Source organism: Miscanthus floridulus, chromosome 4 (genome assembly GCF_019320115.1).
Source record: "Miscanthus floridulus cultivar M001 chromosome 4, ASM1932011v1, whole genome shotgun sequence".
Lineage (NCBI taxonomy): Eukaryota > Viridiplantae > Streptophyta > Magnoliopsida > Poales > Poaceae > Miscanthus > Miscanthus floridulus.
The window spans coordinates 119961893-119979949 of record NC_089583.1 but is presented as its reverse complement, the minus strand read 5'-3'; the positions used below and the strand labels follow the sequence as shown (position 1 = coordinate 119979949).

General features: G+C 42.0%; 2 protein-coding genes across 3 annotated transcripts; one reads left to right on the top strand and one right to left on the bottom strand.

Annotated features, from left to right (window-relative positions):
- The first annotated feature begins 2537 nt into the window (after positions 1-2537).
- On the top strand, positions 2538-7446 carry LOC136550556 (receptor-like cytoplasmic kinase 185). Its single transcript, XM_066542160.1, has 5 exons — positions 2538-2837; positions 4898-5097; positions 5250-5439; positions 5715-6103; positions 6209-7446. Exons 1-5 carry the CDS (start codon positions 2741-2743, stop codon positions 6509-6511), a joined length of 1179 nt encoding a protein of 392 aa, XP_066398257.1. The 5' UTR covers positions 2538-2740; the 3' UTR covers positions 6512-7446.
- A 462-nt stretch (positions 7447-7908) lies between these two features.
- LOC136550557 (lipase-like) lies at positions 7909-11552 on the bottom strand. Of its 2 annotated transcripts, XM_066542163.1 has the most exons (12): positions 11246-11552; positions 10999-11061; positions 10823-10907; positions 10091-10170; positions 9900-9965; positions 9719-9766; positions 9512-9579; positions 9317-9389; positions 9061-9222; positions 8762-8956; positions 8583-8659; positions 7909-8493 (listed from the first exon to the last, which is right to left on the bottom strand). In XM_066542163.1, the coding sequence occupies exons 3-12, from the start codon at positions 10893-10895 to the stop codon at positions 8277-8279; spliced, it is 1059 nt and encodes a 352-aa protein (XP_066398260.1). In that variant the 5' UTR covers positions 10896-10907; positions 10999-11061; positions 11246-11552; the 3' UTR covers positions 7909-8276. The 2 variants fall into 2 exon arrangements, with proteins under 2 accessions (XP_066398260.1, XP_066398259.1); XM_066542162.1 differs by lacking the exon at positions 10999-11061 and having other exon boundaries at positions 7910-8493; positions 10823-10905; positions 11246-11551.
- Positions 11553-18057: the final 6505 nt, after the last annotated feature.

The following is an 18057-nucleotide window of genomic DNA, read 5'->3' as shown; positions in this document are numbered from 1 at the left end:
GTACCACAAAAATCGATACCGTACTATTGGGGTTAGCGAGGAAATCACTGCGGAATCACCAAACTAAGAGGTCCGCTCCCGAATCAAGTCGATCCACCACACGAATTATCCCTTGCCACTGGCTATAGAGTCTTCTTTCTCTCTTGTCTTAATTTGATCCCCCTCTGTTCGTGCTTATCTCCTGCTCCGCCTCTCCTTGTGTCAACGACAAATGGCCCCACTGGTTTGCCAAACAAGAAAGAGAACACGGCAAAAGAAATCTTGCCTTGCTTTTGTTCGGCAAAGCGAGGCTATCTTGGCGAGGCAAGGCGAGCCTGGTAAGAGTTCCAAGCATGCCCTACTTTACACGGATGATCTAACTAGCTAGTTATGCGCTCACTTGGTTCCAAATTTAAAGTCATTTCACTCTTTTAAGTTTTTAAGATACAGTTTTTACCTAGAAAGAGGGAGCGTGTGGGTAGGGTTATAGGAGCTCATCCACTGGAATTAAGGGTGATGGGAACTCCTTGGTGGATTTGGCGAGGAGGCAATAGACGGCGAGAAAGGTGCCACCCCATGGGGAGGCAGAAGCGGATGAGAGGGCGACGACATATATGGAGGAGAGGGTGACAGCGGGAGGGAGGTCAGGCAGAAGGGAGGGCGATGGCCAAAGGCGGAGGAGAAGTGATGGGCGGAGCTTCTGGGAGGCACACGGACGGCGTGGAGGAAGGCACATCCGCATGGGAAATGAAGTGCGGTGGGAAAGAGGAAGCGTGGGGATGATAGAGAAGGCCCATAAGCTCTTGCAAAGCGACTTCTCGGTTTACGGTTTCAATAGTGTAAAAATTAAGAAATGCTGCTTCGTTTGGTACGGTCTTGGTTTAAAATAGAAAAGTTGTCCGAGAAGTAAATCCAAAAAAAATCTCTATTGGTAGACATAACGTGTTTCTAGATACATAGCAAAGCTATATATACTCAAAAAGCTCAAATAACCGAAGAGAGCACGTAGTATACGTAACCAAATTGACCCAAGGATCTTAAGTTCTTAATAGAGTGGATATAGTGGCCACCTGTGTTCCCACTATTTATTTTCCAATATAGTGCTCCCCTATTATACAACAGAGAATACATACGTAGCATCTGCATGTACGCATAGCCCATCGATATTCAGTAGCCGGCTACAAAATAAGTTATTCTGTAGCCACCTCCATTTACTATAATTTTATATACTAATTTACCATAATGTCAATACATATTTACGATAGTTGGATTACTATAACACATGGAGATATTTACCATAACGTTATATTAAACCACTTAGTAAGGAGTTACTATAATCTCGTAAATTAACATAGTAATTATCATAACTCAAAGTGGCTACAGAATAAGTTATTCTGTAGCCAGCTACAGGATAGTAGTTCTATATATATATATATATATATATATATATATATATATATATATATATATATATATATATATATATATATATAGGGAGAGGCTATTCAGTAGCCAGCTACAGAATAAGTTATTCTGTAGCCACCTCCATTTACCATAATTTTATATACTAATTTACCGTAATGTCAATACATATTTACGATAGTTGGGTTACTATAACACACGGGGGATATTTACCATAACGTTATAGTAAACCACTTAGTAAGGAGTTACTATAATCTCGTAAATTAACATAGTAATTATCGTAACTCAAGATGGCTACAGAATAAGTTATTCTGTAGCCAGCTACAGGATAGTAGTTCTATATATAGAACTACTATCCTGTAGCTGGCTACAGAATAACTTATTCTGTAGCCACTTTGAGTTATGATAATTACTATGTTAATTTACGAGATTATAGTAACTCCTTACTAAGTGATTTAATATAACGTTATGGTAAATATCCCCATGTGTTATACCAAACTTAATCAAACAACCGTATATGAACACGTTAGTTTGACCTTTTGCATGTGTCCTAAATCATACATCTCCATTATAGTTACAAACAGAAAAGACAGAATGACAATGTGACATCGACATTTCTGTCCGGCGCCCAAACTGATCGAAAACCAACTCTGCAGCCGTATCACATAAAATGGTATAGAGAAAATATTGTTTGAGCATATTCATGTTCATATCACCCTCATTTACTTTAATTTAGGTTGACATTTTGTAAAAAATAAAGGAAAGAGAGAGAACACAACCCAATTCTATGACGATGAACTTTATATTAGTCGGAGCAACATGCATATGATTACTAATGTCATCTCCTTTTTAGAATAAAATGACCAGATTTCTCCTGTAAAATCATCTTCTCAATCTCTTTAGATTGGGGATATCAGGATTCAGGAAAGAAAAGTGAGGTTCTGTTATCAGGAAAGAAAAAATGCAGATATATCTTTATACTAATTACAGTTGTTTTCTCGAGCCTAACCCCTTTGATTGACAACACAACCACCTCAACTCAACTAGAGGTATCCTTCCCCAAGGAACATTTCAACCGCACTATAAAACACCCAAATTTGCCAACCAATAGTTTGGACCTCCGCTACCAGCCCAAAGTCCCGCTTTTGTTTATTACGCTTCCCGACTTCCCCTCCCCCTTTCTCTCTCTCCGGCGGGGCGGCCGGAAATCTCCCCAAATTCAGCTGGTTTCACGGGAGAGATCGGCCGGTGGAGGGGAAAGGACGAGTCTTGAGCTGGATTTCTTGGCGGATTGGCTGGCATTAGCAGGAACTGTGTGTCTGTGTTCCGGAACGGGGAGATGAGCTGCTTACCGTGCTCCGGTTCGTCGGGGAAGGAGGCCAAGAGCTTGGCGGCGCTCTCGCCGACGCCCCGGCCTGCGGCGAAGGCGGCACCAGGTAAAACCCGTGTCTTGTGCTGCGCGCTTGTCCGATTTTGCGGAAACTGCAAGAGCTCTGATGTTCTGTGATCCCGCCTCTTGCTCTGTTCGGTCAGCTACAGATGTTTGCTACTTGCGGTGACTGATTCGCTGCTCTAGGCATGTAGTTGTGTGCGACAAAGGCTGTTTTTTTTAATGGGAGCAGATAAAGGCTGGATTTTTTTTCCCTTTTGTTTGCAGCAGAGGTGTAGCTTGCTTACTAGTAATACGCAGCTGGAGCTGTTGATTCAACGAAGTAAACAAGGAATTGAGCGTAATAGTTGCTTCTCGCGGTTTTGATTTATCGATCTTAGCAGCGAGGATTCACTACATGAGTTGTGTATTTGTTTTTTTTTTAATTTTATGGATAAATTTTGCTAGCAGAATGTTAGTCCGATTGTTAATTGATCGTTATAAGTAATTCATGGCTTTACATATGCGAATGTTACTATGTTACTCCCATTGTTTGCTCAGATAGTGGTGAAGGGGATATAAAAAAGCACCACTTCTTATAAATTAGACTTTTGACTTTTTCTCAAGAGGTGGAGTGCAAGGGAAGGAAATTTCCGTGGTGAAGCCTGTAGTTACAATAATTTCGTTTATGGAATTCTATCTCGAGCAAACCAAACGGCAATGGTTCCATGTGTTCTGTACACGTGTTGTCTGACTGAATACGGCTTGCTTTGAGCTTGCTTCAAGTCGGGTTCACTCTTTGTGTGGCTGGTGGAGCGAGTGACTAGTTCCACACACGTATCAAAGTTTAGTTCTTAGTTGCTGGACTTGCAAGTCTTATCGTTGATTTCAAGGCAATCTATTGTTCATTTGTTTGTTGTGTGCCTGCTGCATTTTGTTACCCATCTGCAGACCGAGATATCTCCTACATTAAATAACTGTCAGAAAAATTGATGGAAGTTTTTAATGCCAAGAGCACTTGATGGTCCACTTGGGCCTTGTTTAGTTCCCTTCAAAATTCCAAGTTTTTTCACTCTCTCTCTATCACATCAATTTTTAGCCGCTTGCATGGAGTATTAAATGTAGGTAAAAAAATAACTAATTACACAGTTTAGTTGGAAATCACGAGATGAATCTTTTGAGCCTAGTTGGTCCACGATTGGACAATATTTGTCAAATAAGACGAAAGTGGTACTATTCATCAGGTTGAAAAAACTTTAATCTAAACGTGGCCTTGGGTTAATTTTTCTCAGTCGCATTGAAATGCAGAAGTAATGAAGATGCTACGCCTTGTTTAGATGCCACCAAAATTCCAAGTTTTTTCACTCTCTCTCCATCACATCAATTTTTAGCCGCTTGCATGGAGTATTAAATGTAGGTAAAAAAAAACTAATTACACAGTTTAGTTGGAAATCACGAAATGAATCTTTTGAGTCTAGTTGGTCCACGATTGGACAATATTTGTCAAATAAGACGAAAGTGGTACTATTCATCGGGTTGAAATTTTTTCAGCATCTAAACGAGGCCCTAGTCAAATTCCTAGAAGTGATTATATTATTAGCTTTCAAGTTTTTATCATACACATGGCTACTCATATTACAAATCAAGGCATAAGGCAACAAACTTAAGTTGATGTGAGCTGCCGGACATTTCTGTTGGAAAGAATCCTAGAGTTTGTTTCCATCTCCGATTATCTCTAAACATACATATCTTTATTTACAACAATTTCTTGTCTGGTTGAAGTATTTAACAATTTAAAGCTAGGTAGGATAATTGGAATATGTTAGGAGTGTTATTAATACCACACTGAATGTGTGGGTGCAACCCTGTAGTAGTACCATGCCTTCCCCACCAGCTTCACTATGCAGTGTGTTAATACCACACAGAATGCATGGATGCAACAGTGGAGTAATCAATAACAGATTGAATTCTGTGATAGGTCTAGGAATCTCGCAAGTAGCATCCTGATCCATTTCTTTGTCCATGTTTTTCTGTATGTCTGAGCTGTGTGATTTATCTGTATTGATGAAAGCATAAGCATCATTAGTGAGGATTTATATGCTAACTTTTATCTTTCCAATGGATCAGTTCGATCAAATTCACGTGCTTCGGGCTCCAGGAAGGAAGATTCTGTGCCTGTTCGCAGAGGAGGAAACATTGCACATGGCCCGGCACAGATTTTCACTTTCCGGGAGTTGGCTATAGCTACCAAGAATTTCAGGAAAGATTGCCTATTGGGAGAAGGTGGCTTTGGTCGTGTGTATAAAGGACGCATGGAAAATGGACAGGTTTGCTAGCATTTGCTAATTTTGTTTTAATTTCTGTACACTGCAAATTTGGATATAAATCTCACTACTAAGAAGAAAAGGGAGAAGTCCCCTGACTGTTCTAATAGGTTGGCTGCCTGACACCTTCATTTTTCATCCTCAATCTTGCCCAGGTCATTGCTGTGAAGCAACTTGATAGAAATGGTTTTCAAGGAAATCGTGAATTTCTTGTGGAGGTTCTCATGCTAAGTCTCTTGCACCATCCTAATCTGGTCAGATTAATTGGCTATTGCACAGATGGTGACCAGCGCCTCCTAGTTTACGAATATATGTTGTTGGGGTCACTAGAAAATCATCTTTTTGGTAAGTTGCACACTTGCACTATATTATAGCAACTGCTAAATAGATCATGAATTGAAGATTTCCCTTAGGATCCAAAATGCAAATACTTCTCTTTGCTTCAGTTTACATTTTTTTAAAGAATTGATTTATAACTTGCTACATTCAAACGTGAAAGATCATAGCTACAGTATTCTCTACCATCAATTTTGTGTTACTGCTGACACCATCCATAGCAATATCTAGACACTGCCATCCATATTCTTCTTTTGTAACTCATGACATCACTTTCTTGGTAGGTCCACCAGACAAGGAACCTCTTGACTGGAATACAAGGATGAAGATTGCTGCCGGTGCAGCGAAGGGTCTGGAGTATCTTCATGATAAGGCAAATCCACCAGTCATATACAGAGATTTCAAATCGTCAAACATTCTGCTCGGTGAAGACTACTACCCTAAGCTGTCTGATTTTGGGCTTGCAAAACTTGGTCCAGTTGGTGACAAAACTCATGTATCAACACGAGTTATGGGAACATATGGATATTGCGCTCCTGAATATGCCATGACAGGACAGTTGACATTAAAGTCTGATGTTTACAGCTTTGGTGTTGTGTTCCTTGAACTTATTACAGGCCGCAAAGCAATCGATCACACCCAGCCTTCAGGGGAGCAAAATCTTGTTGTATGGGTAGGTTTAACTGCACCAAGTTATTCCATCCATTTGATTTAGGGAGGGGAATGATCTTTTATTTCTTCACATGTGCCAAGTGTCTGATCTAGACAAAATTTGCAGGCTCGTCCACTTTTCAGAGACCGAAGGAAGTTCTGCCAACTTGCTGATCCATCGCTGCAAGGTCGGTACCCCAAAAGGGGTTTGTACCAGGCTTTAGCTGTTGCAGCTATGTGTTTGCAGGAGCAAGCAGCATCTCGACCGCTGATAGGAGATGTTGTCACTGCACTATCTTATCTAGCTGCACATCCGTATGATCCAAATGCGCCTTCCACAAAGGATTCCAGGACCTGCCCATCTACCCCAAGGGCAAAAACACACCGACGGACCACTAGTGTTCCTGATGCTCAACATGCTGCTGAGTAGCTTATGTTGAACTTCCCAGACTTGAGGAAGGATACTGTCAGAGGAGGGAAATTCGAGAAGGATGGTACTGAAGGTTCTGGCAGCAGCAGTAGCTCTGGAAGGAACGATGGCCTGGATGTTCCACAACTTCTGGCTGTTCCTAACAGCAAAGCTTGCGGTGAAGGTGATAACATTCAGAAGTCCACTGTTAAGGTTGGTGCCCGTGAGAACTAGAATGCAGAGCCAAGCAAATTCTGCGGGCAGCTTCGATAGCACATTCGATGGATGGATTAGACCATTCTTTTCATTGTTTGCTATCAATTTTGCCAGGAATCTTCATCGCTTGGCGTGAGTCTTTTATGAAGCGGACTATTGTCGAGAGTTGAGTAGTAATACTGCAGCAGCCAAGCCTGGTCTTGCAGATCTGGATAGCCTCATGCTCCACGGTTGGTTTTTAGTTGCCTCCATGGAACAGTTCTACAATTCTTCCAGGTTTTAGACGAAGATGCAGGCTGATGAAAGGAAGAACTATTCTGTCGCTGAGATTCAGACCTTAGACTCTTAGAGTGTGCATTTTGATGAGAATCGGCTACATTCTGAATGTCACCCACACCCAGTGTGCATTTTGATGACAATCGGCTACATTCTGAATGTCAGTATGCGTCATTCAGGAATATGAGCGAGTTTTCTTGTTTTGTCCATGTAGGAAGCACGATTTGTGTGACAACTTGCTGACCTGCTGTAAATGGGTTGTTTGTAAGTAGAGCTGTCCATAGATTTTTTTTTATCCCCTTAGTCGGTATGATGTAATGGGGTGATTTGCAGACATGTCCGGTGTAGCTCTTTAGTCTGTACAGAAAAAAAAAGGTTGTTCGATTTTTGTTTGCTTGGTATTGTAACATTGACTCATCATATACTATTGTACGAATGGGGAAGAACGCTGATCCTTGTGGTTGGATGCCGCTTCTCTTTGGTTTTAATTGGAGCGATTTTTTTTTCTGAAACTTAACTGGAGCGATTTGGAATGGCATAAGGAAGAAGCGAAGGGGGAAACCCCGGAGAAATTCTTCTATCTGAACTGGCTGCACAGGCTGTGAGCAGTTCAAAACCAATCAAGCTACCTATCTAGGTAAATACAATGAATCACTAAGTGCCCAATTGGTAGTACCAGGGGCAGTAGTATTTTTATCTGGACTGCACAATGATCAAATCAAATCAACCATGGTCACCTCATGCGCATTGCAGAGCGCGTTGGCCTCGTCGTACCACTGCCACGCCTTCTTGAGCTACTTTTTAGCTATGGAACAGTGTTTTCCTCTCACTAACATTTCAACATAAGCATCAGCACAAGCCAAATTTCAGCATAAGCGAACAGGGTTAGAAGTTCTTGATCAGGTCCGTCTGTATATCTACCAGTACAGCCACATTCTATGTTGCTGCAAATATATAGATACAAGTATAGAATGTGGTTATTTTATGTTATTGCAAGTTTACATACATCGTGTATATATATTTACAGAAGCAATCCCTATCATCCAACAACATAAACCGATGATCTTCCTTTCTTTCTTATGTACACCTACAGTCCACATGTTTACATCATGGTCTGGTTCTCTTTGTTACAAGAGATGAAGCTGGATTTATTTCCTTTATCTAAAAAAACATCCCAATCTGGCTGGACTATAATAGAGAAAACAAGGCTCGCCTTCTTCGCTGAACAATTTCCATTACATTAAGAAGAGGCTGCTTCTTCTCTGAATCTTTTTGGACAAAAGGAATGCTCCGGCTAACTAGAACTGCTCCGATCTGTTTGTACACTAGGTTCAACAATGGAAACGTCGATATCGTGCTTTGTCATGATGATGTTGCTGGCTAGCTCCTGTTGGAATTGCCTAACGCTTTGTGCTGTGATGATTCTACAGGTGCTCCAATCGTCCGCTTCCATATCGACTCCTAGGTAAGTGAAATGATCCTGAATCCTCAAGCTGAACATGGAGAGGCACCTAGTATCATGGAAGCGAATGTTAGAACAAAAGCCGACGAGAAACCAACCAAGATCTCCCACTTCCCATGATGCTATCAACAGACAAACCTGCAACAATCTGGGTCTTCACCGCTGTCGTCACAAATCCGTTCAGTTATGTTGCCATCAGAGTCCTGGACCCATACCTGAAATTTCACAAACATGCCATTCATACATGTACAGGATGCAAAAATGCAAAATGAGTAGCTTTGTAATGTTCATGTGCAACAGTGCAAGGCATAGTATACCTCTCTTGGGAAGTGGTGGTATGTCAGCCGGGGAAGAAAGGAGAAATAAGGTGGCAAATGTGGCACGATATCATGTCCATGTGTCACTCGAATTGTGTTGGGTACATATTTGGCAAAGCATGAGGCGAATGCAGCATTGCCAACACGAGGCTGCCCGAAAGTCATGAGTTGCACACTGTCACTTCCAAGCTTCATCTATGGAGAGATGTTCTGTTTAAACTTGGTTCCAGGATTACAAATTCAAAAGTATCTAAAAGAGCACAGTATCTCTGAAGCCCCTTGGGCCTTGGGATACTTACAGCAAGATCAAGCGCGCAAAAAGAAGCCATAGCTCCTCCCATCGAATGGCCTGTCACTATGACATTGATGTCTCCATATGATTTTCTTGCCTTGTTCACAGCACTTGTGATAGCTAGACGCAAAATTGTATTGTTATATGAGGAGAAAAATCCACTGTGCACCTTTAAGCAGAGGAAAATACAGACAAATGAATCACACTTTCAGTTTTTTTTTCTTTTCTAAAGAGAATACGATAGAAACTTCATTGGCATTAACCTTTGCATTTGGCATGCCTGGATAACTTAGATCAAGCTGCTTCCATATCAAGTCTTTTATCCAATTCTGTACACTGGTTAATCAAATCTAAGTATAAATCACATCTGAACTGAAAACAGTAAATGCAAAGCAAACTCTGTTTAAACAGAGAACACTACAGAAGAAGCAATAGCAAATAGCTCAGTACGGCAGTACCTGTTCTCTTGAGTTCCCCTGATTGCAACGATTATCGAATTCAGATTATGAGCTACACCAACAAATGCCTGTTACATTATTCATCCAAAGAACATTAGGTAAAGGGAAGGGTATATCTTGAAAAGCCTGATGGGTTTGATAGCAGGAGCCATACAATTTCATGGAAAATTTATGAGAACTTAATTCAAAATGTGGAGAGATAGGAACCTGCAAGCAGTTTTCCACATCAACAATTAGAGATCTCATCTCGAAGCCCTATTTCAACAATATGAAACCATATCAAAACTAGAAGCCAGCTTATCCTGGCCCATAGCCATTTTCAAGAACAACTTTATGTTTTAAAGTTTATTTCAGTAAGTGGAAGAGACCAAACTTGACAGTCTCTTACTTGAGTCAAGTCATTGCATCTTGAGCATGTCCACGTAAACAGAGCAGTTAAATCTGTCATATACACCTAGAAACAACAGAGAATCATGAGATTAAGCTTACTATGACACAAAAGGTGGAAATACTTGGAAACTGTGGATATTCAGTAGAAAACAGTCTGTCAAAAAAAAAATAGGGAAAGTTGTAACCTACCGCTGATGCATATTCCACAAGAGTCTTTGCGAGAGTATGATTGTAGATAAAACTGTGGTCACTATTCTTGACAGGCAGCTCTGTGATAAAGGAAATAAAAAAAAATGGCAGACTGAATATCAAGAATGCGGCCAGCTACTAGATTCCTGAGTGCAATGTCAACTTTAAAAAAACAACTTGTAACGATTCTGTGCAGTTAAAGTTCATCAACCATCTACTCTTGCAATTTCCTAACTTCTTTTGTTTTGTAGGGCCACCAATAATGGCTTCCTTTGCAGCAATCAGGACTCCACTATATGAACAACAAGGTCCTGTAGCAGGAACTAAAAGATGGCAGCCACTGATACACACCTAATCACCTAATTTCCCTCCCTTCTCCACAGTGCTAGATCTTTTGCTTGATGTTTCATGTGTGTACTATATGCCCCAATTATAACAGTCAGTTAGCGCGTTAAATTAGCCCAGCTGCTGGCATGGCCTCCTAACAGACAACCACTACCTGGCAATTCCATCAGATAGTTGGTAGCTGTCCCTTTTTGTCTATGCAAAACTACAGCATTTGAGATGTTTGCAAATGCAATGACATGCTTATTCCACTCATAGCACAATCGATGAAAACACAATAATTATCTTGTTTGTTACTATTGAAGCTAGCTTGCTGTCGGAATCACTTTGATGCCAATTTACATACAACAGCAACCCAGCAAGCATCAGAGAATCACACGGAACTACCTCTTCCATGAGAAGCAGCAGACAGCAAGAGTAGGAGAGCCACCGCACTGGCACCCAGGCTCCATCTCTCCATGAACCAGAACCTGCAGACGCATCCAAGCTGAATCTCAGTCGGCTGAAGCACATAGAGACACATCAATCACACAAACCGAAAGCGAGCAGAGCAATTCTTTCCTTTTCTTCTTTCTTTTTCTTTTTTGAAAGAAAGCTAACAGAGCAATTCCACGGCCCGGGGCCTCCTTCAGAATCAATGCGGAGAGAATGTGCAGCAGCAGGCAACGATTCCAGAACCAAACGCACAAGCAGAATAACAGCTTAGGGGCGAAGGATTTGACCTTGCGGGGAGGTCGAGGGGCGGCAGGAAAGAGAGGGACTGTGGACAAACCGAAATGGGAGAAACTGGAAGAAGGTGCAGAGACGTACAGCGAGTGCTCGGCGAGGAAGAAGAGTGGGAGCGCCTCCCTCTCCTGCGGTTGGCGGTCGCTTTCAGGGTGCTGCGGCTGGACCGCTGGAGGGAGCACCGGAGGGAGAACTCAAGAGAGAATCTGCCCGGCTGGCTGGCCGGCTCCTCCTCTCCCTCTCCTCCGGGTTGGTTTGGTCGTGCCAAGAACTGAAGGCGGTAGGCCAGGCCGCTGGGGGCGTTGAGCAGTGGGCACTGATGAGAGAATTGCTCTTGCTCCTACCCTTCACAGAAAAGGACGTCCTTTTCTCGTGGATTTGTTGGATTAGTTAATGAGGATTGGTGGCATCGTCCAGAGGAATCTCGCCGTGGTGCCCAGCATCTATCTGAGTTGCTCTTGCACAGTTGCACCGGCATGGTGGCATCAGCATCTGGGTTGGATCTATGGATGGATGGGAAGCCTATGCATTCTGTTTTCGTATCAATCAATCCTGTCGAAATTGTGAAGGATAACAAGTTTGTCTTTACGTGGAGAACGGGCCGCGCACATTGCTGAACAGTCCGAAACTCCGAGTCGGATCGGAGAGGTCTACGGTGGAAAGGCCAAAGTCGTCGGTTCCCGGCGGCGCGTCCATTCCATCCGTCCCGTGCAGGTCTAGCGGCACCGGGGTTGATGCACGTGGCGGCTTTGGGAGCAGCGCAGTAGGCCGGGGAAGTGGGGAACCACAACATGTTGTTTGACTGTGGCTTATAGTAAATAATCGTAAATTTTTAGTTAGAATTGTATTTTTCTCTTACATAAATCAGTCAGCAGTACTTTTTCACGAACCAACAACGATACAAACCAGCCAACCAAACAGGCTGCAAGAAGAAATCGAAACCTGCATGCAACTGTGAGAGTTACCTGCAAGAATCCGTAACGAGACACGCCAAGTCCACGCCGTGAATATTGTATGTCGCCTGCCATCAAGCGTGGTGGAACTGAGATTTTCTTCGGTCCTGGTCGCTGGTTGCAGTCAGGGTTTATTAGCCAGTCAACAGTGTTTTTCTCTCACAACAAACCAGCAACAGTTGGGCTTATCAGCTCAGAAATCAACTAGCGAACAGGCCTAGAATATCATTTTCCTATCTTGAAATTTTCTTTTGCTAGAACAAGGGTTGTTTGCATTTCAAGATTAAATTTCAACCACGTGCTTACTGATTAAAAGGACTTTTTCTTGTCACTCAATTCCGTATAAAATAGATCCAGTTGGACATACGCGCAACCATGGGGAAAAAAATCTATTCTATCACTCTGAACTAGTATTGTCTACTTCCTCCGTAAAAAAACGCAATTTGAACCGGTTCAAAGTTTTTTTCTGGGGCGGAGGGAGTAAGTCTAGCTTCTTCTACTCGAACTCTAAAACCGGACATTTTAACCACCCCTCAATTTATTAAAAATATTTAATTTACCTTTCGATCTTGTTTAGAAGTGATTTTCAATGCGGTTTCATCCTTGTTTTTGTTAAAAATCAACAAACACCTAATGATGATTTCATACCATGAAAAATGAAAAAATAGAGATGAATTGGGATACGAGAAACCCAAGTAAAATATTTCTATCATGAAAATATCTCTAGAAACTTCCATAATTTTGATTTAGCTCTAGGAAGATGAGAAATATATCTAGGAAAAATAAAAAAAACCAAAACATTACATTCGATGTTTAGACACGTTTTAAAATATTTCAATGACGAAAATATATGATGCAACTAGCATGAATGCAACATACATTGATGATGAATGCATTCATAGTGCTTGTATCTCTTTTCTGTTGTAAAGTTTTAAATATGCATTTTAGACATCCGCTACAATGCTTTGGGTATTTTCTATTTTTTAATATTTTTTTATTCTTTGAGCTAAATATAATTTTTTGAAGCTTCTAAAGATATTTTCATGAGATCAAAATATTTTATTTGGGTTTCTTGCATTTGAATCTATCTCTAATATTTTTCTTAGAACTTTAAGAAGTTTAGAGACATTATTCGTGGTAAAAACCTTATCATGTGATTAGTGGATTTTTAACTAAAAAGGTTGAAACCACTTCTAATTAGGACAGGCCAGAGAAATAGTCAAGGTATAATGTCCAACATTCAAGTTCGAGAAAGAAAGTTAGACTCTTGCGATAGTTTAGAGAGATACTGCCTCTGTCCCAAAAAAAAACCTTGATGTTTTAGAAATTTTTAGAACAGATTAATGCTCCATGAAATATATACCTTTATTTCTTGAAGGTGAACTATGCTAATTAAGGAATAAGCTCCGGTTAAAAGAAATGCATGGAGGCATGCTAACCGCAATCTTAAGCTGGTATGAGCCCAAACTATCATCAAAAGCTAAAGTATTAAGTCTTTGTAGACATTTTTTTTGAAACTTTTTGTAGACATTTTTTGAATGCTAAAGACAGAGGACTAGAAACAAACGTTTTCGTACAAAGACCCATTATTTCAGAATTGATAATGGCCTGGTGGGGGCACATTATGCCGGTCCTTGTGGATGGTAATCCAAACACCTAATCATCAAACTGGCCTAGCCTGAGAAAGAGAGTTGCCAAGGCCCAATCAACCAAACTGTACTATCTCTAAGAAAGTTTCTCTCCAATGACATCAGCTCATTATATTACACCGAAGTACAACCTCCAAGAAAAAGGGGATTTCTAGCTTCTAAATTGTTGTTTTTTATTTATTTTTTTTATATAAGTACTAAAATTGTTTTGTAGTAACGGTACGAAGACATATGGGCGGAGTTTATCGGGACAAAAAAAAAAAGACATATGGGCGGAGTTGGGCCTGGAGTAGTCCTATAGGAAGTGGACCCCGTGGAGTTCTTGCACCAGAATGACGATGTCCTGATGGGTTCACATCACCGGTGCACCGTGCACGTGGCAACCGGTCAGGAGGCCCAGGCAGCCTAGTCGTCGTGAAGGCCCAGCCCGACCAGCCCAACTCTAAGAGATGGCCTCATTGACAGGGCGTGGATACGAGCAATTACAAGGGGAATGTCCGTGGATGCCATGACCGAATACCTATTCCTTTGGAACACCCTGCGTGACTTCCAGCTGAATGACCAACCTGACAAGACCATTTGGAGATGGACTCAGGACGGGACGTACTCGGTGAAGTCGGCATATAACATGCTACACGCCGGATCCACTCCGTTCCTCGGTCATAAATTGATATAGAAGACTTGGGCTCCATTGCGGATCAAAATCTTCTTGTGGTTGGCTTTCAGACGCAGGCATTGGACAGGCGACAGAAGATAGAGGTATGGCCTGGAGGCACGAGAGGAATGCTATCTCTGCGACCAAGCACTAGAAACAATTGATCACATACTGGCGGAGTGTCCAGTTACAAGGGAGGTTTGGTTCCACACCCTGGCCGCTCTCGGCAAGCAGTGCCCTCAGGCGGCGCCTACAACCCTGAGATGGTAGCGGAGACTGTGCTCCATGTTCAATGGTGATCAGCGCGCCGGGCTGGACTCACTGTTCGCGCTCATCTCATGGGAAATATGGAAAGAAAGCAATGCCAGGTGCTTCAGGGACTCCACGGCAAGCGCGAACGAGCTTCTCCGGATCATAAAGGCTGAAGCCGATCGCTGGATTGAAGCAGGAGCAGCCGACCTTCGAGCTTTGGCACAGTTATAGGCTCCGCAAGATTACTGGTTATCCTAGATTGTTATCTATCAAAATGTAATCCTACTTGTCGCAGCAGCCGGTCTCCGACAATCTTGTAAATATACCTCTACTTCTTAATACAAAGATATGCACACCCATCCGTATTCGTGAAAAAAAAATTATGACGTTTTATGCATAGATTTTACTATGCATTTAAATATATAATGTGTCTTGATATAAGTAAGACTAATAAACGGAGGTAGTAACTTTTTATGAACGTGTTTCAGTTTGGTTCTGAGTTTACGCTACCACGCAATAATCTCTACTATAATGGATCAATTAAAATTATGCTAGGTCCCTCAGAAAAACGCCACCCGCTGAGAGCCTCCAACCATTGTGCACCCAGAAAAATACACACAAAAATTCGTCTCCATTAAAATCAAGGGCTAATAAAACACCAAAATCCATCCGACGGCCGATCTTCGATGTGTGATGCCAGGCTTCTCACCCCGCGCCCTACATCCCACGCACGCGGGCTTCAAACGCGCCCACGCGCGACTACCCACGCTCCACACCGCCGCCGCCGATGGACGCCTGTCTGCCCCACGCACGACTCTTCTCCAGCACTGCGGCAACCAAGGCCGCCCACGCGTGGCCAGAGCCGAGAAGAAGTCCTCGCCGCCGGCTACGAACGCGTCTGCGGCACCTGCACCGGCTCCACCGGTGGTGGCGGCGGCTAGGGTTAGGGTTTCGGGGAACCGGGAGCAGGCCTCCGAATCCGGCGGCGGCGGCACGCGGCGTTCCGGTGAATAGGCCCAGCATGGCGGCATAGCCTCGCGACGGCGCGCAGAAGCCCGATCGCGGTGTCGCAGCATCCCGGCGGGGCAGCCCCAGCTCAGGTGGCCCAGCGTGACGGCGCACAAAGGTGCGGCAGGCCCGGTCGCGGCTTCTCGATGAGTCGGCGTCCCAGCGGGTGTAGCCCGCCCCCACTACACGCCTTTCCACCTTGTCCTTTGTTTCTCTCGGATTTGATCGAGCTCGGCAGTGGCTTCATTTTTCCATGTGGTAGGCAAGACGACGATACTGAAGATACTAGGCAGGAAGCACATGGTGGATCCGAGCATGGTGTGGGTCCTAGGAAGGTCCACCTTCCACGACACGGTGCTCACCTCCTCCAGCGACCTCTCTGCTATCTCGGTGGTGAGGTGAGATAGCGATTTGAGAGATTTAACTCCCTTTGTTCACTCTCCTGTTGCAATTTTGGTCTTGGAAATATAATGAGCTGCAGATGTTCGTGTGAATCTAATCCGTGTCAATTGTGTAGTGCAGGTGAATATTCAGATGGATATTTCGACAAAGAAGATGGATATGCGTTTTCAGGTTCACGTTGTCCCTGCACTTGTGTTTAGAAAGTCATCAGCATTACTAAATCCCATTGCAAGCTTGGTCTTACTGTTATGTTCCCATCGTATAATCCTGCATGATTTCAACGTTTGCCTTCGTGTAATATAAATTCACTATATTAGTATTATCATAGGTAACCTTGTGAGAAAGGACGGATGTATTACTGACTAGAACTTTCTATGTCCAAGTTTTTCATATATCCCTGCAGAGAATTTACATAAATTTCAGTTGATGAATGGTGTCCAGGAAATGAACCAATATCTCATTGGTTGTTATCTGTTGTATATAGTTGACATGTTGGCTTTTGTCTTTTGAATTTTTTATGATGCAAACATACTACATCTCTCGTGTAATAACTTTGGGCACCATGACTATTTCAACATATTTTTACTGTCTTGCATAATATCTACCTTTAAGATTTCACCGTGACATGTTGGTCCGGCTTAGACGAATGCTGTCCCATGTGGCTTCTGAATAAAAGTTTTCAAGGCATTTTGGATTTCACACTTTTTTAGTCAGCCCCTAATAGATACTCCTCTGTCCTCTGTTTTGATCTTCTCGGTCTACTTTGTCAAATTTCATATCATTTGAAGTCAGTACAAGGTTGAACTTCTGTTTATTCTAAGAGATGTCAAACACTAAGAGCAAGAATGAATTTTTGTTGATTCAGGGAAAGGTGAGGTGACGCTTCACTTTACTTATATTTCATAATCTTCTTCTTTTTTTGGAAAACACAGTTTTAGACTCCACTTGAAGCCTCCGAGGTATTGTTACATGAGATACCTCATACACCCATCTGCTTTTAAAACTGACGCTTTGCTTTGTTATATTAGTAAGCCTTTGTTGCTTGGTTTAAATTAATGTTGTAGGCGTACCAATGGATAGGTAGAAAGAGTTGTTTGATAAAGGGCTTCACTGCTCTATTTGCCATCTGATGTGCACAAGTTTTGTCATTTGTATTTCCTGAGCATCTTATGACCCTACTAATGTAGCTCATGTTTTTCTTTCAAGTGCCTTATATCAACTTTCTAACTTTCTGTGCATCAAAGAAAATGGTATGACTCTCTGCTTGATTACTTATGTTATCTGTATTCAGGCTTTTTTCTTTTCTACAACTACTTGTGTTCTTGTGCGAATTAAATTAGTAGTCTCTTTGAGTCACAAAAAAATTAGTCTCTTTTTATGGCAAAATTGCAAAAACTTAACACATAATACAAATTAAGTTAGACTCCATGTATAAAACATTTGATTTAGGACAACCTCGAAACGTCATTTATTTGAAGACTTGAAGGAGTATGCCTTTTACTTATTTGATTTGTCTGGTTGTGTGCTGCCGTAGCGTTAGCACGGGCATTATACTATGTTGTAAAGTTAGAAGGAGCTGCTTGGCATTTGGCTCATCCATCAAGGTTAGGTGACTGCTTGATCAACATTTCATGAAGTGAGCCTGTCTCTTTGGTAGGTGACAACCAACTGAGAAAAATGCCCATATAGGAAAGCACATTCAGGTGTAGTTATCATGCTAAAATGTTTGTAGAAATTCCTCTTTTGAGCTTATGTTCATTACCAGAAAAAATAATTTGTATCACTTGGAGCTGCTATATCCTGGTTTATAAAGGAGAGAGATTCATATCTTGCATTGGCACAAATTATAAATGTCTTGACACTGCATGATTGATTATGTTTTACTAAATCTTGTAATCTCATAATTCTCATTAATTTGTTTAGGAATAAAGCAGCCTTTATGGAATGTTGTGCATGGATACCAAATTAACTTTGGAC